General features: G+C 37.0%; 1 protein-coding gene across 1 annotated transcript in view; it reads left to right on the forward strand.

The window, feature by feature from the left end:
* Positions 1–22,312, forward strand: part of ANO5 (anoctamin 5) — a 99,884-nt gene that overhangs the window by 55,328 nt on the left and 22,244 nt on the right. Inside the window, exons 9-14 of the mRNA XM_061168003.1 lie at positions 5,015–5,149; positions 6,357–6,462; positions 6,566–6,626; positions 15,757–15,908; positions 17,903–17,977; positions 19,769–19,991. Coding sequence (XP_061023986.1) covers positions 5,015–5,149; positions 6,357–6,462; positions 6,566–6,626; positions 15,757–15,908; positions 17,903–17,977; positions 19,769–19,991 — 752 coding nt within the window. The remainder of the gene's footprint in view (positions 1–5,014; positions 5,150–6,356; positions 6,463–6,565; positions 6,627–15,756; positions 15,909–17,902; positions 17,978–19,768; positions 19,992–22,312) is intronic.

Raw genomic sequence — 22,312 nt, forward strand, 5'->3', positions numbered from 1 at the left:
GCTTTATTTTTATGTGCATGCATAACAAAATACATACACAAGCTGTTTTTTTCTGGAGCAAGGGACTCTTTACTTACTTTTTGCTAAGATTTTTTTTTATCACTAAATAATATATTATTTGTATACTTCCCTGTGAATGCACCCAGATCTATCTTCTGCCTTTTAACAGAGCATAGAGTGCCATATTATAAATTTTGCATAACTCTTTTATCTATTTTTCTGTTAAAAAAGATTAGGCTGCTTCAAAATTTTCACTATTACAGTCAGTGCTATTAAGAACATTTGCAGACATTGTGCCCTTGGAGAATATTTTCATAGTATACTTTCAAATAAGCAAGGTTGTCAGAATGAGACTTACATATTTTACATTGTTGAAAATATATTGAGAGTACTTAGCTGTCTACAGATATTTCTGCTATAAATATTCCCCAAAGGTTTATACGTATAACCTTTGATATAGACAAACACATTACTTCTCAGATCAGTACCTTGTTAGCACTTTCTGATTTTCTTTTAGAACAAAGTGGAAGCTCAGATATTTCATCAGATAGCAGTATCTAACTTAAATTTAATAACTTTTTAAAGTTTTTCATCATATTATAGCTTTTCATTTATAGCAAGTTGTACTGCTTTTCCATTTCAGTAATGAGATAATCTTTAAAATAAAGTTAAAATTTTAACAAAATTTATGTAAAGAATTAATGAGTAGGTGTGAAGTTTTTAACCAGGCAAACCAAAAAGGAAAGAAAACACCATGTTATCACAAAGAAAGGAGTTGCAGAAAGCAGTTATTATCCTTAAGGTTGCTTCTCAGTGATTATGTAGGACAGTATCCTTACTCTTACTAATAGACAAGGAAGTATTTTAGGTAAAGGATCATGAAGTATGTTTTCAAACAACTTATTTGTAAGTAATTCAAATATATATATATATACAGCTACCCACTCCAGTATTCTTAGGCTTCCCCGGTGACTCAGAAAGTAAAGAATCCACCTGCAACGTGGAAAACCGGGGTTTGATCACTGGGTCAGGAAGATTCCCTGGAGTAGGGCATGTAACCCACTCCAGTATTCTTGCCTGGAGAATCCCCATGGACAGTGTGTATATATACACACACCCACACGCATGTGCACACACACACACACACACACACACACACACACCTGTGTGCGTTAGTTACTTAGTCGTGTCTGACTCTTTGTGACCCCATGGACTGTAGCCTGCCAGGCTCCTCTGTCCATGGCATTCTCCAGGCAAGAATACTAGAGTAAATTGTCATTTTCTTCTCCAGGGGATCTTCCTTACCCAGGGATCAAACCCTGGTCTGCCTTGCAGGCAGATTCTTTACCATCTGAGCTATAGGGAAGTCCATACACACACATATATGGGGCAATATATGAAGTGAGAAAAAATGCAATGGAACAATATTTTATTTATAATAAAAGAGTTAAAGGGTACATAGGTATTATTTGAATTATTCTTGCAATTTTACCTCTATATTTGAAATTATTTCCAAAGAAAAATACTTAATAAAAGGAGAGTCCTGAAATAGATCCATAGATAGATAGATAGATAGATGGATAGATTGATAGATTTTCAATAAAAGTGCCTGTTGTTCATTGGGGAAAGCATAGTCCTTTCAAAATATGATACTAAAACAAGTGGCTATCTACATGAAAAACATGAATCTTGACTCTTTCCTGTATAAAAATTTAAGCTAACTTGAAATAGATAAGAGAACTAATTGTAAGGACTACAACTACAAAACTTCTAGATCATATAGGAGAAAACTGTGGTCTGGAGTTAGGCATGGACTTCTCAGATAAAATGCAAAAAGCACAATTTTAAAAACATAAATTTAATTTCAAAAATTAGAATGTATGCTCTTTAAAAAACACTGTTACAGAAATAAAGAGCAAACCATATGCTGGAGAAAATGCTTGCACAACACACATATCAATAAAGGACTTTTATCCAGAATATTTAAGGAACTTTTATGACTCAGTGATAAGAATAAAATGGAAAAAAAGATTATAAAGGATTTGTCAGCGAAGAAATATGTTTCTGGATTGGCAGTAAGTATGTCAAAAGATGTTGTTGCTGTTCAGTCGCTAAGTCGTGACTCTGCAAGCCCATGACCGGAGCACACCAGGCCCCTCTGTCCTCCACAGTCTCCTGCAGTTCGCTCCAGCTCACGTCCATCGCGTCGGTCAAGCTATCTCACCTCTCATCCTTTGCTGCCCCCTTCTCCTTTTGCCTTCAGTTTCCCCCAGCATCAGGGTCTTTTCCAATGAGTCGGCTCTTCGCATCAGGTGGCCAAAGTATTGGTGCTTCAGCTTCAGCAACCGTCCTTCCAGTGAATACTCAGGATTGGTCTCCTTTAGATTGACAGGCTTGATCTCCTTGCAGTCCAAGGGACTCTCCAGAGATGTACACTATCTTTATTCACGAAGGGTATAAAAATTAAAATGCCATTGAAATACCACTGCACGCCCACTAGAATAGCTAACATTGAAAAGATGGGCATCAATAAGGGCTATTAGGGATGTGGGGCAACTTGAAATCTCAAAGGTTGGTGATGGGGATACAAAATGGTATAGCAACTTTGAAACAATTTTGACAGTTTCTTATAAAGTTAAATATGCACTTTCTATTCAAAGAATAGATCTACTTTTATCTACTTGTCCGAAAAATGTTAATATTATTAAAAAGTTTATCATTGCCCCAATGATTTGAGGTACCGCCTGTATCACATGTGCTCAGTCACTCAGTAGCCTGTAGTAGACTGGAGCCTGCTAGGCTCCTCTATCCATGGCATTCTCCAAGCAAAAATACTGGAGTAGGTTGTCATTTCCTCCTCCAGGGAATCTTTCCAACCCAGGGATCGAACCCGAGTCTCCTGCATCTCCTGCACTGGCAGGCGGGTTCTTTATCACCGTGCCACCTAGGAAACTCTTTATCATGTACTAGGTTTCTGTATGTACTCTAGCTGATTTCTGGATGTTCTGTCTATTCAATTGATCTTGCTAACTATCCATGGACCAGTAGCAGGCTGTTTTTTTAATTTAATTTTTATTTTATATTATGGTTGATTTGCTGTATGTTGTGTTAATTTCAAGTGTATAGTAAAGTGATTTGAAAGCTGTTTTAATTGTGGTGGCTTAGCTCTAGTGTATTTTAATATCTAGTTGGGCTAGTAACTCTTCATAGCTCTTACTCTCAGTGTTTCTTTGTACATTCTACAAGTTTATCCTTCCATATAAACTTGAATCTCAACTTGTCCATCTTGTTACTAAAAAAGATGGTTGGTATTTTTATGGAAATTGCATTAAGTTTATAAATTAACTTAGGTAGGCTGGTAATCTCATCTTCAGATATTCTAATTAAGGCAAAGTTATGTCAAGGAAAAGATGTATCTTTATTTAAGCCTACTTTGGGTTTTTTCAAGGGTATTGTAGAGTTATAAAACCTTCTTAAGTTTAATCCTCAGTAGTTTATACTTTTGTTGCTATTATAAATTATATATTATACATATTCAGACTAATAGGATCAGTAATTTTAAGGTAAAACATCAATATTACTGCTATGCACCTAACCAGAAAATTACTAGGGAACTCATAAACTGATATTCAGATATTTTTATTCTTTTTATTTTGATGTTATGCAGTATCATAATAATTGCTGTATTCTTCAGCAAAAAAAGAAGGGGGAAAAAACAAGTTTACTCATCTTCTGTGAGTGAACCTAAGGAAGTTGTAAGTAAATTAACAAGGGAATACAATGGAATCATAGTTTAATTTCAGGCTTATGGTAATTTGAAAAGCAGAACAAGGAAAAACAACCATATAAAAATGTTTATTATCACTGAGAAGAATAGAAGATGATACAAGCAGAAAGATCCCTCCTTTTGCCAGAAAAGATTAGAAATTTTGAAAACTGAAGGATGGGATGTTCAATAAAATTAATATTGAGTGAGAAAAATACTTTAAAACCTTCTCATTGGGAAATTAAGTTTATGTTAAGTTTGTCTTATGTAAAATGTAAACCCTTTGTGTTTAGATTTGTGTTTTTTGAGTGTGGAAATCACAATTTAATTGTAAATGGTATAATAGATTTATGTATACCGTGCTATTAGTGTCCAAGAAGAATCACATCTCTCTGACTAGGAAGCTGTGGAAAGACTTCACATGTTTGGTGAGCTGAACTCTATATGAATAAGGGAGAAGATTAACCTGTTTTGTGTTTTTTTAATTTTTTTTAAAGAAGTCTAGTTTTCTGAGGCAGAAAAAACCTTGTCGCTGAGTCTTTGAGAGATTCCTTAAGGGGAGAGTTAGTTTAAAAAACAACAGCCGGAAAAAAAAATAACAACTTGATTATAAAATTTGAGTATTTGTGCTAACTAATGCTGTCATTTTTTAACTTGTAAAGCAAGAGCTGAGCCCATATATTCTTTGGAATGTTATTGCACACTCATTTTTGATTACTTGGTTTGTACCCTATCTCACTGTTCTGTAAGACCCATCAGAGGTCGAGATTTCGAGGAAGATAAAAGTTCATATGTAAAACTACCCTCATCCATTGTGGTCTGAGTACTTTCTTCAATCTTAGAGATAAAGCAGAAGTCTTGGGACACATTGTGAATGTGATTTTGATTTGTTAATTGCTAGAAGCATGCTCTGTACTTTATTTCAAAACATTTAAACTCTCTTTAAAATTTCAAAGTTTTTCAAATTACCTGATTACTTAAAAATAAATCTTGACTTCCACTTAGTTGGCTTCTTATTTATATGTGTTGTCTCTTTCAATCCTTACACCAAATCTATGGATAAGCATTATCCTGCATTTTATGATGTGGAAACTAAAGTTTAAAACATTGAGTAACTTTATCAAAATTATAGGGCTAGAAGGCAGTGGGGCCAAAGCTAGAATACAAGTGTGTCTGAATGGAAAACCAAGACTTTCTGAAGTTCATTATTCTTGCAGCCTCTGATTTTATTTTTACCTTCTTTCACAGGGATTATTATGGAGAAAAAATTGGCATCTATTTCGTCTTTCTTGGATTTTACACAGAAATGCTGTTTTTTGCAGCTGTGGTTGGCTTGGCTTGTTTTGTTTATGGTTTATTAACGATTCCTAAGAAGTCAGGCAGGTAAGTGCAACTGAGTTGTCCAAACAGAGAATCTTATGCTAGCCAAAATTATATTTTTCTGAAATTTGTGTCAGAATGTTTTTTATTACAGCAGATGATTGATATTTCTGAAAAAGACCCAAACACAACAGCTACCTCTCACTTGGTATTTTATGGAAAATCTGTTTAAGAATGGGCTTTAAAGATTCTTTTCCTTAAGCATGATTTGATCTACAAAAATTGCTGCTATATTGTCCCAGTCCCATATGTGAAAACTTGTTTAAATGTGTTTCAGTAAGAATAACTTTGGACTTTCACCCAAACACATCACTTTTTAATTTTTTTGCTTGGAATGTATTATTTTTCTATTTATTTATTATTAATTAATGTTTATTGCAGTGTAGTTACTTTTCCATGTTGTGCGAGCTTCTACTGCATCACAAAATGAATCAGCCGTACATATATTTACATATATCCCGTCCCTTTTGGATTTCCCTTCTATTTAGGATACTGCAGTGTGCTAAATTGAGTTCCTTATGCTATATAGTATGTTCCTATCTGTTGTCTATTTTATACATAGTATCAATAGTGCATATGAGTCATTCCAACCTCCCAATTCCTCCCACCCCACCCCTTTTCAGGGCTTCCCCAGTGGCACAGCAGTAAAGAATCCGCCTGCAATGCAGGAGCCACAGGAGACACGGGTTTGATCCCTGGGTTGGGAAGATGCCCTGGAGGAGGGCGTGGCAACCCACTCCAGTATTCTTGCCTGGAGAATCCGCATGGACAGAGGAGCCTGTCAGGCTAAAGTCCATAGGGTTGCATACAGTTGGACGCAACTCAGGCGACTTAGCACACATGCACACCCCTTTCCCCCTTGAGAACAAATGTGTGGATACCAAACACATCTTTTAAAATAGCGTTGCTCTTGGGAATTTCCTGGCAGTCCAGTGGTTAGGACTGTGCACTCCCACTATACAAGACATCGTTTCTGTCCTTGGTTGAGGAACTAAGATCCTTTATGCCATGAGGCATGGAGAAGGAAATGGCAACCCACTCAAGTATTCTTCCCTGGGAAATTCCATGGACAGAGGAACCTGGCAGGCTACAGTCCATGAGGTCGCAAATCAGTTGGACACTTAGCAACTAAGCAACAAAGGCCACAAGGCGTGGCCAAAACAAAACTCCAAAAAAACAAAGCCAGGCAACTTTGCTCTTCCCTCTGCAGCAGTGAGATTTGTGATCCTGAGATTGGGGGTCAGCTTATCATGTGCCCACTCTGTGATGAACTATGTGACTATTGGAGACTAAATTCAACGTGTTTGGCTTCAAAGGTATGTATGTATTGCGGTATGTGGTATGCGTGAAGACTTGCAGTTTACTCCTTTTGTATTGCATTTGATACTGAGTAGTCTTTCTGATACTGTTGCTTTGCAGATCTCCCATTTATTTGACAATGAGTCAACACTGTTCTTTGCTGTTTTCATGGGAATTTGGGGTAAGTAAGTAGTTACATAAAAACAGCTTTCTCTGTGATTTATATGGCTATTCATATAACATACACAGTTGGCATACCTTATAAACTGAAAGTAATCTTACATCTTTATGTCTCTGCGAGCATCGCTACCAAATGGAGTCTACATCCGTGGTTGTTAGTCCTTGGTCCAGAAAGGTCCCTATTAGTTATCTACTCATTTCTCTGAAAAGCACTTTAATTTTTGAAACTTCCTATGTATTCAGATCACATTCTAAATAGGCTCAATAATTGCTTAATTCAGGAGAATAAATGTCAAGTATTTGGTGGCTGGAGGATATTGAGTCATGGACACAAACTTGAACAAGACTCAAAAATTTCTGAGGGCTCATATATCAGCATTTGAATTTAAGTTCCCTGTGTCAAATTCTATTCCCATTTAAGTGGAATTCCCCTTAATTTTGGAAATGTCCCAGTATCTCTTCTCTTTTGCATCCCATGGGAAGTAGAAGTGTCATGAAGTTTCTCCATTGTCAGTGAGGAAAGTATTTTCTGTAAGAGTAACTTGTCAGGAAGAGACCTAAAAACTTCTAAGACATGTCTCAAAATTTGGGGGGCTCTGGGAAAAGGTAGACTTTTTTCCTCCCCAATTTAACAAAGCACAAGTATGTGCATTTAAAAACTGGCCAAAAGAGCAGGCTAACTTGATTCAGTCAAAAGGACACCTACATTTGTGAGGGTGTGTGTCGCAGAGGGGTTTATGGATTTCTGTCACTTCTGCTTGACTGCTTGTCTGAAGAGAAAAGCCCAGATTCAAAGAGAAAACAGGGGACAGTGAGGTCTCACCCACGATTCTCCAACCTCCTCTGGTTAAGTTAGTGTATGGACATCTCTTCATCATGTGCCAGACAGATCCTGCCTCTGTCATTTTTTTGGAATCAGAAATGGATGACAGGTATGTATACAAATTACAACAGATGTAATACTTTTCAATTCTCTCCATTGAGAGAGCTTGTACACCAACACTCACCTTACGCGTCATAACAAACAGAAGAGCAGCCATACCTGGAACACCCAGCAGCTATAGTGAATGTGGGGGTGAAGATATCTTCATGATAGTGATTTTGTTTTCTTTGGATATATGCCTAAAAGTGGAATTGCTTCAACATATTATAGTTACATTTTTAATTTTTAAGTCACCTTCGTACTGTTTTCCATAATGGCTCTGTTCCAATTTATGTTCCTACACAGTGGTTCCTTTTTCTTCAGTTTTGTCCTGCAAACAAATATCCAGTTTTCCCAAAACCATTTATAGAAGAAACTATTCTTTCCTCATTGAATATTCTCGGACCCTATGTCAAATGTTAATTGACCATAATACATGGGATTATTTTTGAGCTCTTGATTGTGTTCTCTAGTTCTGTGTGTTTCTTTTTATGCCATGCCAATTGTACCATACTATTTTGATTACTTTGTAATATTGAGATCAGGAATATGATGCCTAGTGATTTGTTCTTCTTTCTCAAGATTGCTTTGTCCATTTGAAGTCTTTTGTGGCCCTATACAAATTTTAGCATTGTTTTCTCTATTTCTGTGAAAAATAGCATTGGAATTTTGGTAGGAATTGCATTAAATCTGGAGATTACTTGGGCAGTATGGACATTTTTATATTAATTCCTCCAATCTATGAGCATGGACTATCTTTCCATTTGTTTCCATCTTCAATTTCTTTCATCAGTGTCTTATAGTGTATATGTGTACATATCTTTCACTTCCTTGGTTACATTTTTCCCTGGGTATTTTATTCTTTCTGATGTTATTATAAATGGGATTGTTTCTTAATTCCTCTTTCTCATAGTACATGAGTAGTGTATAGAAACACAACTGTTTTTTAATACATTTATTTTTATCCTGGAACTTAGCTAAATTTATTTATTCTAACAGTTTTTTGGTGGAGACTCTAGGATTTTTTTTTGTAACTTAATGTTATATGAAAATAGAGACAGTTTTACTTCTTTCCTTTTTTCTTTCTAATTTATGTCTTTTTTTTTTTCTTGAGTAATTGCTCTGGCTAGACTTCCAGTGCTCAGTTGAATAGAAATGGCACGAATGGGAATTTTTGTCTTATCCTTGATGATAAAGGAAAAGTTTTCAGCTTTTCACCATTGACTATGATGGTAACTGTGGACCTGTCATGTATACCCTTATATTGAAATACATTGTATTTATACTCATATTTTTGAGAGTTTTTATCATAATGGATGTTGAATTCTGTTAAATGCTGTTTCTGCATTTGTTGAGATGGGTTTTTTTTTTAATCATTTATTTTGTTAAAATGATATACCATGTTGATCAATTTATGGGTATTAAACTATCCTTATATCCCTGGAATAAATCTCATTTGACCATGGTGTATGATTCTTTTAATATATTGCTGAATTTGATTTGCTACTGTTTTATTAAGGTTCTTTGTATCTGTGTTCACCAAGTGTAATTTTCTTTACGTGTATTGTCTTTGTTTGACTTTGGTGTAAGGGTAATGATGCCTCATAAAATGAGTTTGGAAGGTTTCTTCCCTCTTCTAGGTTTTGGGAGAATTTGAGAAGGATTATTTCTTCTTTACCTATATTATAGAATTCACCATTAAAGCTTTGAGGCCTGGAATTTCATTTATGGAGAAGTTTTTGATTACTGATTTGATATCCTTAATGGTAGTTGGTCTGTTAAGATTTTCTGTTTGTTCATGATTCAGTTTCAATAGATTGTATGTTTCTAGGACTTTATCCGGAGAAGGCAATGGCACCCCATTCCAGTACTCCTGCCTGGAAAATCCCATGGACGGGGGAGCCTGATAGGCTGCAGTCCATGAGGTTGCTAAGAGTCGGACATGACTGAGCGACTTCACTTTCACTTTTCACTTTCACGCATTGGAGAAGGAAATGGCAACCCACTCCAGTGTTCTTGCCTGGAGAATCCCAGGGACGGGGGAGCCTGGTGGGCTGCCGTCTATGGGGTCTCACAGAGTCAGACATGACTGAAGTGACTTAGCAGCAGCAGCAGCAGGACTTTATCCATTTCTTCTAGGTTATCCACTTTGTTGCCATATAACTGTTCATAGTAGTCTGTTAACGATCCTTAGTATTTCTGTCATATCAGGTGCATCAGTTCAGTTCAGTCGCTCAGTCTTGTCTGACTCTTTGAGACCCCATGAACTACAGCACGCCAGGCTTCCCTGTCCATCACCGACTCCTGAAGCTTACTCAAACTCATGTCCATCAAGTCGGTGAACCATCACTGACTAAATCAGGTGCATGTCTCCTATTTAATTTCTAATTTTATTTATTTGAACCTTATCTTTTTTTCTTGGTAATTATGGCTAAAGGTTTTTAATTTACCTTTTTGTTGATCTTTTCTGTTGTCTTTTGTCCCTATTATATTTACACTCTGATCTTTGTTATTTCCTTACTTCAACTGCCTTTGCTTAGTTCTTCTTTTTCTAGTTCCTTAAGGTCTAAAGTTGGGTTGTTTATTTTAGCTTTTTCTTGTTTCTTAATGAAGACATTTATCCCTCTGAACTTCCCTCCTAGAACTGCCTCTGGTGTATCCCATAAGTTTTTGTATATTGTATGTCTAGTTTCATTTGTTTCAAGATATTTTTTGATTTTTCTTTTCATCTTCCTAAGGCCCATTGTTTGTTCAGTATCATGCCCTTTATTCTCCATATATTTGTGAATTTTCCAGTTTTTATTTTTCATATAATTCTAGTTTTATACAATTGTGGTCAGAAAAGATACTTGATATGATTTCAAACATTTGAAATTCATTGACTTGTTTTGTGATGGCAATATATGACCTTTTCTGGAGAACATTCCATGTGCACTTAGAAGAATATTTATCCTGCTACTGTTGGATGGAATGTACTGTAAGTGCCTGTTAAGTCCTTTTAGCTTAACAGCAAAAGTAATTTAGTGAAAAAGTAATTGCAATTTTGGACAGTGAATTTTAAATCATTATAACTAGGTTCAAACACATCTTTATTAATCAAAATAGGAACCATTACAATCAACACATTTTTGCCAACAAGAAATAAGATTGTTTATTCCTGTAGTGTAAAAATTCATGCTTCAGATTTTGATGAATTCTTGGAAAGCATTGTCTACCTCCTGCTGGTTATGGAAGCATTTTGCCTGCAAAAAGTTGTTGAGATGCTTGAAGAAGTGGTAGTCAGTTGGTGAGAGGTCAGGTGAATATGGCAGATGAGACAAAACTTCATAGCCCTGTTCGTTCAACTTTTGAAGTGTTAGTTGTGTCACATGCAGTCAGGCATTGTCATAGAGAAGAATTGGCCTTTTTCTCTTGACCAATACTGGCTGCAATTGTTGTAGTTTTTGGTGCATCTCATCGATTTGCTGAGCATAATTCTCAGATATAATGGTTTCTCTGGGATTCAGAAAGCTGTAGTGGGTCAGATGGGCAGCAGACCACCCAGCAATGACCATGACCTTTTTTTTTGTTGCAAGCTTGGCTTCGGGAAGTGCTTTGGCACTTCTTCTCAGACCAGTCACTGAGTTATACAAAATTCACTTTTTGTCACATGTCACAATCTGATCGAGAAATGGTTGTTGCATAGAACAAGAGAAGAGGACACTTCAAAATGGCAATTTTTTTGATTTGTGGTCAGCTCATGAGGCACCCACTTATAGAACTTTTTCACCTTTCCAGTTTGCTTCAAATGCCAAACAAATGAAGAATGGTTGACTTGAGTTCTTCGGCAACAGTTTTGTTAATTGTTTTGTAATTCCTTTGTTCCTTTCTTCCTCTGTTGCCTTCTTCTTTGGGGGTGTGATAATTGTCTGTAATGTTATGCTCAGATTCCTTTATCTTTTGCATGTCTTTTATGGGTTTTTGCTTTGTGATTACAAAAGGGTAAAACATCTTGTAATTATATCATTCTATTGCACGCTGAGACAAATTAATTTGAAATACATATAAAGCTCTATAATTTTACTTTCTGTCCTGCTTTATGTTTTTGATGTTACAGTTTATATCTTCTTAGTGTATCCTTTAACAGTTATATTTATATATTATATATAACCAATTATTATAGTTACACAATTTTATTGTAGTTAATTATTTTTACTACTTTTACCTTTTAACCTTCATAATAGATTTACAAGTGATTTACCCACCACCATTATAACATTAGAGTATTTTAAATTTAACTATATATCTACCTTTACCAGTGACATTTATACTTTCATATGTTTTCATTTTAGTTTAAAGAGGTCCCTTTAACATTTCTTCAAAAGCCACTCTATTTGTGATAAACTCTTTCCACTTTTACTTGTCTGGAAAACTTTCTAGGTAGAGTATTCTTGGTCCTCAGGTTTTGTTTTGTTTTGTTTTGTTTTGTTTTTCCCCAGTATTTCAACTATGTGTTGCTCCCTTCTGGCCTGCTAAAAGTCTTATAAGTGTTGCCTTGTACATAGCGTGGTTTTCTCTTCCTGCTTATAAAATTCTATCTTTGTCTTTAACTTGTGAAGTTTTAATTATAATGTGTCTCAGTGTGTTTCTCTTTGTTTTCTTCTTTTTTTGGAACTCAGTGGGTTTCCTAGATCTGATATCTGTTTTTTTTCCCCTATGTTAAGAGAAGTTTTTACCAATTATTTGAATATGTTTTCTCTCTCTCTCTCTTCTCTTTCTGGGACCTCCTCTAATGCAAATGCTTGTCTGCCTGATATTGTCCCATAAATCCTTTAAGCTAACTTCACCTTTTAAAAATCATCTTCCATTTTTAATTAATTCATTTTTGCTCCTCTGACTGGGTAAATTCTACTTCCCTTTCTTGGAGTTGGCTGATTATTTCTCAGTTTGATCTAGTAAGCTGCCAAACACTCCTGTTGAATTTTGCCATAAAATTCTCGTGTTCTTCAGCTCTGTTTAATGCTCTTGATAATACTCTTGATTTCTGTTTATTACTTTCTTATATTTTCTGTCTCTGTTCACAGTCTCACTTTATTCATGCATTGTCCTCTGTACCTTGGTAAGCATGTTTATTATGACCCTTATTTCGATCTCTTTGTCAAGTAAATCACTTGACTTCATTTCATTAAAGTCTTTTTCTGAAGTTTGTTTGTCTTGTTCTTTTTCTTGGAACCTATTCCTCTGTTTTTTTCATTTAGCTTGCCTCTTTGTATTGATTTCTGTGCATTAGGTAAAACAACTACCTCTCCTAGCCTTAAAAGTGTGGCCTGTGATTGGCCAGGCTGCCTTCTTCCTTCTCAGTGGCTCCCAGTATTTGGGGCTGTGCCAAGATCCATCAGGGTCCCAAATGGGAAGATCTCAGGCAGCACCTGGATGCAGGTTGTTTAGAAGTTTGACCCTAAGGCAGCAGCTTTTAAAGTTTGCAAGCTAATCTCTTTCAAGGAAATATTGGAAGATGGGTGTTTGTATCTGCTGCTTCTGCATTTAGCCCTGGGAAGAAAACCAATTAGAAACTGTTTGTTCACTACAGCAATCAAAACAGTGGTACTGACATAAAGATGGACATGCAGATCAATGAACAGAATGGAGTCCAGAAATAAATCCCTTTATATATGGTTAACTAATTTTCAACAGGATTTCCAAGAAAGCAAAATGAAGAAAGTATAGTCTTCCAATGGTGCTGGGAAAACTGAATATTGACATGCAAAAGAATAACATTAGATCCTTATCTTTGTCAGCTGAAAAAAATTCACAACCTAAAAGCTGAGAATTATTTTTCATTTAGCAGACTTTCTGAGGACTTCAAGCCTGGGAGGCAGACTCTCAGAGAGCTCTGAGGGACTGCTCCAAAGAGATAAGGGAGGAACCGGGGTGAAAAGCAGTTTTGCAAGAAAGACCAGGTAGTTGGTACATCAAAAGATTACTGTTAATTAAAGAAAACTATGTATCGCAAGTTACTGAATTTAGCACTTTTCTATATATGGGAAGATGCAAGAGTTTGGATTCATTGAATCTTTCCTTTGGCATGCACCTTAACTTTCTTGTCTGGTGACTCAGCTGGTAAAGAACGCACCTACCAGTGCAGAAAAAAATAAGAGATGTGGGTTCGATTCCTGGGTTGGGAAGATCCCCTGGAGAAGGAAATGGCAACATACTCCAGTATTCTTACCTGGCAAATTCCATGGACAGAGGAGCCTGGTGGGCTACAGTCCATGGGGTGGCAAAGAGTCAGACATGACTGAGTTGTGCATGCACACTCATTACTTCGGCTCGTTTCTTAACTCTATAATAGTCAGTATTCTGTTCTTTTCTATCCTGAGTTTGCTCAAGGCTCATCATCTGGATGGTTATAGTGGCTTGATGGCAGAAATATCCTTTGTTTACTGATGTGACAGACAACATTTTTCATTTGCCTTTTGTGTGCATGCGTGCCAAGTCGCTTCATTCATGTCAGACTCTTTGTGACCCCATGGACTGTAGTCCTCCAGGCTCCTCTGTCCATGGGATTCTCCAGGCAAGAATACTGGAGTGGGTTGCCATGCCCTCCTCCAGGGGATCTTCCTGACGCAGGGACTGAACCCACGTTGCTTACATCTTCTGTGTTGGCAGGCAGGTTCTTTACTACTAACACCACCTGGAAAGCCCCTCATTCACATCTTACACCATCACAAAAGTCAATTCAAAATGGATTAGACTTAAACATAAGACCTGAAAGTATAAAACTCCTAGAAGAAAACATAAGGAAAATCTTTATCACGTTGGACTTGGAAATGATTTCATGCAGATGACACCAAAGTCCAGGCAACAGAAACAAACGAAATAAGCCAGAGGAAATCAAAACACTCTGAACAGCAGAGATAACAATCAACAGAGTGCAAAGGCAACCTATGTAGAAGCAGAAAATATTTGCAAACCATGGTCTGATAGGGGGTTAACCCCTGATATATATGAGGAACTCTTATAGCTCAATAATAAGAAAGAAAAAAAAAAAGAATAACCTGATTTAAAAATGGACAAAGAACTTGGATAGACATTTCTCCAAAGAAGTTATACAAATGGCCAACAGATAACATGAAAAAAACATACTTGCTGTCTAGTTCTCAGGAAAATGCAAATCAAACCACAATGGTATCTGATACCTGTCAGGATGAGTGTTACCAAAATAAAAAAAGACATGTTAATGAGGATGTTGAGAATTATAATGAACTCCTGTATACTATGAATGGTAGTGCTAAACGGTACAACTGGAAAACAGTGTGGAAGTTCCTCAAAAATTAAAATAGAACTACCATGTGATACAGCAATCCCACTTCTGGGTATTTACCCAAAATAATTGAAATCAGGATCTCAAAGAGATGTTAGTATTCCTATATTCACTGCAACAGTCTCTATTAATACATTAACCAAGGTGTGGAGTGGTAACAGCCTAAATGTCCTTTGATAGACAAATGGTTAAAGAAACTGCTGTGTGTGTGTTTTATATATTCATATATATATATATATATATACACACATAAACCAGTTACATCTATGCCTTAGGATTCTAAGGGAGAGTTTCCAGGGGTGCTGATCATGTTTGTGTGCTTTTCTGTAAATATATTATTCTTTAAGTGATAGTTTATTTAAAAAACTATATATATAGTATATGATACTATATATAATAATATACATTATATATACACAGAGAGAAACAGACTAACAGATATAGACAGAGGAGAGAAACACAGAGGCACAAAGAAAGATATTGTGCTGTGAAATGGCTCTTATATTTTCCTTAAATGTCGCTAAGCCTGAGAAAGTGGTACTGTTGCTTGAATGATTTCAGTAAACACATGTAAACAAAATCAAGGTGATAGTAAAATGTCACATTCAAATATCATTTCAAGTTATCTGAATGAAGAAAGAGAGAATAGTGTGCCTAAAAAAATTTTTTCTATGTTTATCTAAGGAACTAATTGTATTTACATATAGTTATTTCAATACTATTTTGTAGTATTATACTAAAATTCATAGCATTATAATTTTATCATCAAACATAATAGTAACAGAATAACCATCATACAACCAAAATGATTTTTCTAAAGGAAGGAAAACCCGATTACTGACTCCTTACTCATTTATTCTGCCGTCTTTTTATTATACTTGTTTTGATGTATTTCTTTGCCCACAGTCACATTGTTTCTGGAGTTTTGGAAGCAACGACAAGCCAGACTGGAGTATGAGTGGGACCTGGTGGACTTTGAAGAGGAGCAGCAGCAGCTCCAGCTGAGACCTGAGTTTGAAGCTCTGTGTAAGAAGAGGAAACTGAACGCAGTGACTCAGGTACTTTAGGGAACCGGGCGGGCAGCGTGTTTCAGCGGGCGCGGCCTGCGGGTGGCCCCTCCAGTAACGACGCCGATTTTAATCTGCCTTTAAACAGGCAAAGTCTCCAGCATGTGAATCACATAAACTTATTTACTTGACTTTAACATGCATTTTGAACACAAGAAAAAGTAGGTAGAAAAGTGTAATGAGTCCCAGGATGGAGTCATCACCCAGCTTCAATGCTTATTAATTCATGGGCAATCTTTTTCCTTTTACACACCACCCGCCGCCACTAGATTGAGCATGCGTGCGTGAGTGCTAAGTAGACGTGACTTAGACCTGCTAAGTTACACATGACCTCAGTCACGTCTAACTGTGTGATCTTGTGGACCGTAGCCCACCAGGCTCCTCCGTCCATGGGACTCTCCAGGCAAGAAAACTGGAGTGGGTTGCCATGCCCTCCTCCAGGGGATCTTTCCGACCCAGGGATCGATCCTGCATCTCCTGTGTCTCCTGCATTGGCAGGCAGGTTCTTTACCACTAGTGCCGCCTGCAATTATTTTGAAGTAGATCCAAGCCATCATACATAAAATACATAAGTGAATTAAGATGAAATGGAAAATAGTGTGTATGTTGTGGACTTTATATATAAATTACACACATATATATGGAAATGATACTAAGTTTATCTGTGAAAATTAAAATGGTATTATTTTAAGGTAATGAGCTTATGATTGATGGCTTTATTAAACCAAAGTTTATCCATCTAGACCATGCTAATTGACTGTAATGGGAAGATGATTGCACTGGTGTCTAGAAAGGAAAGTCTAGATTTTGGGATAACTGGCAAATTGGCTGTATGTTATTAATTGAGTTTTTTTACTTCTTGGTATCTCATTTTTGTTTCACATGAAAATGAAAGGTACTTTGTAACTCTTGGCTGCATATTCTTAGAGTTCTTACCTTGCCATAAAGGGAGACTAGAAAGCTTCTAAAATCTCTTCAGTACAATTCCCTACTCTGTTCAGGACACTATTCTTATGTATAACACTCAGAATTCTCACAGTTCAGGCATTCACTAAAGATTTATTAAATTGCATTGAAACCATACAGAAAATTCAATAAATGAATGAAGAGAAAAATCACCTCAGAAAATATATTAAAAATTTGGGTGACATTTTGAAGTTAATTGAAATATATTAAAAGAAATATTATCCTAGTAATGGTATGATATATATTTGTTCATACTTCATGGGATAGAAAAAATATAAAAGCAGTTCAGTTGGCTTTGCCAAAAACTATTGACCTAAAACCAAGATGTATTGAATGTTTACATTTGAAACCAGTTTAAAAAAAATATGTATTAGTTCACTGTGAATCATCTACTTCACTTAGCTTTAATGGTTTTGGAAATGAGGTTTTGGTTTTTGTTTTTAACTTCATTGCAGTGCTTCTTCAGTCATTAAGCACAACCTAACCTCTTACATTTGAGTCTGTTAGGAACATGCACATGCATGCATGAAAACCCACACAAGTGTACACACAAATATGCACACACATACAAACACACAAACATTGGATACACACATGTGCATCATCAGATGTATGCACACACATCCTGAAGTTCAGTAGAGCTCTTGGGAAGCCTGCCCAATTCAGTTAAACTCAATTAGAAAATTTTTAACATCATTAAAGTATATCCACTTGAGCAGCAGCCTTCACGTTTTGACTTTGTTTTTCCTGTCTATGTTGCCCTGAATACCACTAGAATTCAGCACTCAGGAAATAATGTGTATATTATGTCTTATCATTTGTAGAATATTCCATCTAGGAATCTTAAAGGTTTCTACCTAAATGTAAGAAACCACTACTAGAATATAGCTTTCCATGAGCTACGGTGAATCTACTGATTCAGAGCTACTTGAGCTGGGCTTTGTGATTTTGACTACTGCTTGGAATCCTGACTTTGAGGGTAGATTTTTAATTTTGCTGTGATTTCTTCAAAATTACAGGAGATGGAACCTTACTTGCCTCTATATAGCCGTCTTCCGTGGTACATTTTATCAGGAGTCACAGTGATATTATGGGTGAGCATTCCTTAAAACTGTTGTCATCTATTTGATTTCAGATCATATTGGGGTTATCGCAGCAGTTTCATCTGCAATGGCCCGTGTCCCTCTCTTCCCTTCCCCTCCACAGTATTTTGTTTTTATCTTGAATGGAGTGCTTACATAAAATAAACTGTAATTTACATGGATGTGTCATAATTAAACCTTGGAAAAAGAGTTGTGGGGAGAGAGAGGTGCCTTATATTAAAGCCTATTCCTCCTCCTCCCCCAGCTCTTCGTTAATTTGGTGATAACTTGAAATCAGAACAGTAAAACAAACAATTTGATTGCAGGCTATTTGGTTAGTTTTTGTAAAAAAATATTAATTTGTCTTTATACCCATCTAGAGTATCTATACAATATCATTAAGGTTCATTCTCTTGCCAAAATAATGAAAGAAAATGTTACATCTTCTACTTAAAGAATTTAATTAGTATATCCCATTGTTAGGGAGTCAGATTTTCTCCATGCTTCTTACCCAATAGCTTCCTCCATCTTCATAATCTATTTCCTGCCTTCCCTTTCCAAATCTATGCCCTCTTACAGTTGACCTTTAATTTTAGGAAACAGACAAAGTTACCCTCTGAGATATTAGCCTGTTGAAGTATAAATAATTGGCAATTGTAGACTATTGATTAACCTCACTACTCCATGTTGTCCCACCCATAATTTTTTTTTTTATCTTTAACCTTTTTTATTAAAGGCAGTGGTTTTTCTATTTAAATGTGTATTTTCCTAGATGATATAACAAGGATTTTAGGAGAGATGATAGAATTAAAAGGGGTTATAATCAATTGGGGACACTAAATGAAAAATATTCTAGTGTGATAAGATCACTGTCATTTATTCCTAGTACTCATTTAATTTTATTCAGTTCCTCAACTTTCACAATAAAATTCTCCTATCATTGTTATAAAGATCTTTGTGATTTTGCAGTGTGGGAAGGTATAAAATTTATACTGGATCTATACAAATATATAAACTACCAGGCTTATCAGACTGCTAATGGCAATATTGTAAGGGAAAATAAAATTGAATTTTTAAACATATTTTTCTTGAGAAAGTATGTAATCTTTACAATACATATTTAACTAAAGCAGAGATTACCAAACGTTTGCTGTAAAGGATATATTATAGGTTTTGTGGGCCACAAATAGTCTCTTACACATAATTGTCTTCTTTATGATCTTTTAAAAATGCAAAAAAAGGAGAAATCTTAGAGGGCTACCCAGGAACAGGTAAGGCCACAGTCAGATGCTGGCTTGCTGGCTAATTTTCCAACTTGTTCAAGAGAGTGGACTTAACGGATGAGCAGTGAGCACTTTTCTATTTTCTACTCACTCAGCTGCTACCATACGCCTTATCTCTAACCTTTTTACTTTCCTAGTTTTCACTTCCTGCTGTTTATACCATCTACAGGGAGAGGGGGCTTCCCTGGTGGCTCAGCGGTAAAGAATCCGCCTGCCAAGCAGGAGATGTGGGTTTGATCCCTGGGTCAGGAAGATCCCCTGGAGAAGGAAATGGCAACCCAGTCTTCTTGCCTGGGAAATCCCATGGACAGAGGAGCCTGATGGGCTACAATCTCTGAGATTGCAAGAGTTGAACAGGACTGAGCAACTAAACAATAGTGAGAGGAACCGGCTTGGCTTGCTCTCCACGTCAGATTTGCTAAACTTAATATATGAGCTGAAGAGAAGAGTATGTTTCAGCTCTGTATACGTTGCCCAGATACAGAGACCAGAGTGACCAGTTTTTGTTTCCCTTCCCCAGATGGCTCTGATTGTCGCGTGTATGGTAGCTGTGATTGTATACCGCCTGTCAGTTTTTGCTACATTTGCTAGCTTCATGGAAAGTGAAGCATCCTTAAAGCATGTCAAAAGTTTCCTCACTCCCCAGATAGCCACATCTCTCACTGGATCGTGCTTGAACTTCATTGTCATCTTGATCTTGAATTTCTTTTATGAAAAGATATCTGCCTGGATTACAAAAATGGGTAAGCTGGCCAAATCATTAGTATGACTCTGAAAAAGAATTCCTACCAATGTTACACCTTCATTCTGGATCAGCCCCCAGGGAGTTCTTTTCAAAGCACATTTCAAGACTGTTTTGCTCTACAGGTAGACACATAGCCTGGTACTTCAGAATTCCCTAACAGCTACATTCAGGCCTATTATAATGGAAGCAGGAAGAAGAACTAAAAGGAATTAGGCCTCTGTAGATCTTTTTTGAGTATTCTTGCCTTGATCCTTCCTTGATGGGATTAATTGAAGCCTAAATAAAATCCTCACACATTTCTCAAGACACAGATAATTTTTATTTCTTGTATACTATTTTCGGGAGGTGTTGAATTTTGAAAGCCTCTGTCAGAAAAGCAGAACAGTCAGGTCCTCCTGAATAAATCTAAAAGTTAGTGCTTTTCTTTTCAGTTGCCATGTCTTAGGAGCTGGATTATGTTCTTGTGAAAATTTCTCCTAAAGCCATGAGGGAAGGTGAAGAGGTCCCCAGGTGGAATGGGAGGTTCATTTGGGGAGAGTAGCACAGTTGTTTCTGCCGTTGCCCCCAGCAAGGTGGAGATGAAATCAGAGACAGCTCCTGCCTCAGCTTCTCCTGTGACTGCCCTCTCCAAGAGCTTCTGCCTCTCTCCAAATCTGTGCACTGTCATTGGACCAGCACAGTATTTACTCAGCACTAGGGTAAACACTGGAGAAGGAAATGGCAACCCACTCCAGTGTTCTTGCCTGGAGAATCCCAGGGACGGGGGAGCCTGGTGGGCTGCCGTCTATGGGGTCACACAGAGTTGGACACGACTGAAGTAACTTAGCAGCAGCAGCAGCAGGGTAAACACTGGGAAGTCACTGCCATTAAATATTCTTCTCATATTTGGAGTTCGCAACAGTGTGTGTGTGTATGTGTGTATACATATATGTGTGTGTGTGTGTGTGTGTGTGTATAATATATATTAGCACCTAAAACCCAAGCACCTAAAAATACCTTAGCTTTCATCACTGAGAAAAATCACCTGTACTCACATTAGAGATTTTGTAGGAATGCAACTAAATTTTAGTAAAGTGGAGGAGTTATCTGTGTCTTCAGAATATGTGTCACCATTTCCATGTTGCTGAACATGTCCTGGTTTTGGCTGGATCAGCTCATATCCTTGGAAGATCATCATCTCAGAAAAACATGGTCCCTTACTCTTTCACAGCTCATGCCATTCTCCTGTGGTGTGAAGAGACTCTTAACATTTTCTTATCTTTGGAGTTCATTAAGCGGTAGATCATGATCATCCACTTTATTTATTTTTCCATTTATTTTTATTCGTTGGAGGCCAGTTACTTTACAATATTGTAGTGGCTTCTGCCATACATCGACACGAATCAGCCATGGATTTACATGTGTTCCCCATCCTGATCCCTGCTCCCGCCTCCCTCTCCATCCCATCCCTCTGGGCCCTCCCAGTGCACCAGCCCTGAGCACCCGTCTCATGCATCCAACCGGGGCTGGTGATCTGTTTCACCCTTGATAGTATACTTGTTTCAATGCTGTTCTCTCCGAACATCCCACCCTCACCTTCTCCGACAGTCCAAAAGTCTGTTCTGTACATCTGTGTCTCTTTTTCTGTTTTGCATATAGGCTTATCCTTACCATCTTTTTAAATTCCATATATATGTATTAGTATACTGTTCAGAGAAATGCAAATCAAAACCACAATGAGGTACCATTATACACCAGTCAGAATGACTGCTATCCAAAAGTCTACAAGCAATAAATGCTGGAGAGGGTGTGGAGAAAAGGGAACCCTCTTACACTGTTGGTGGGAATGCAAACTAGTACAGCCACTATGGAGAACAGTGTGGAGATTCCTTTAAAACCTGGAAATAGAACTGCCATATGACCCAGCAATCCCACTCCTGGGCATACACACCGAGGAAACCAGATCTCAGAGAGACACGTGTACCCCAATGTTCATCGCAGCACTGTTTATAATAGCCAGGACATGGAAGCAACCTAGATGCCCATCAGCAGACGAATGGATAAGGAAGCTGCGGTACATATACACTATGGAATATTACTCAGCCATTAAAAAGAATTCATATGATCATCCACTTTAAATGAAGGAGAGGGGAAATGTGTACTATTGCTGCCACTGTTTGCATGACATTGTTTTAAAAATTGATAAACCCATTTAATTCATGAGAGGGAAGCACAATTCAATGTGGAAATCACCCTCTGCCCTTTACTTTGTTTAACTTTGTTTAAACTGCATTGGAAATAGACAAGAGAGATCTGAAATGTTTACAGGATATCATGTAG

This window comes from Dama dama, chromosome 2 (assembly GCF_033118175.1).
Source record: "Dama dama isolate Ldn47 chromosome 2, ASM3311817v1, whole genome shotgun sequence".
Lineage (NCBI taxonomy): Eukaryota > Metazoa > Chordata > Mammalia > Artiodactyla > Cervidae > Dama > Dama dama.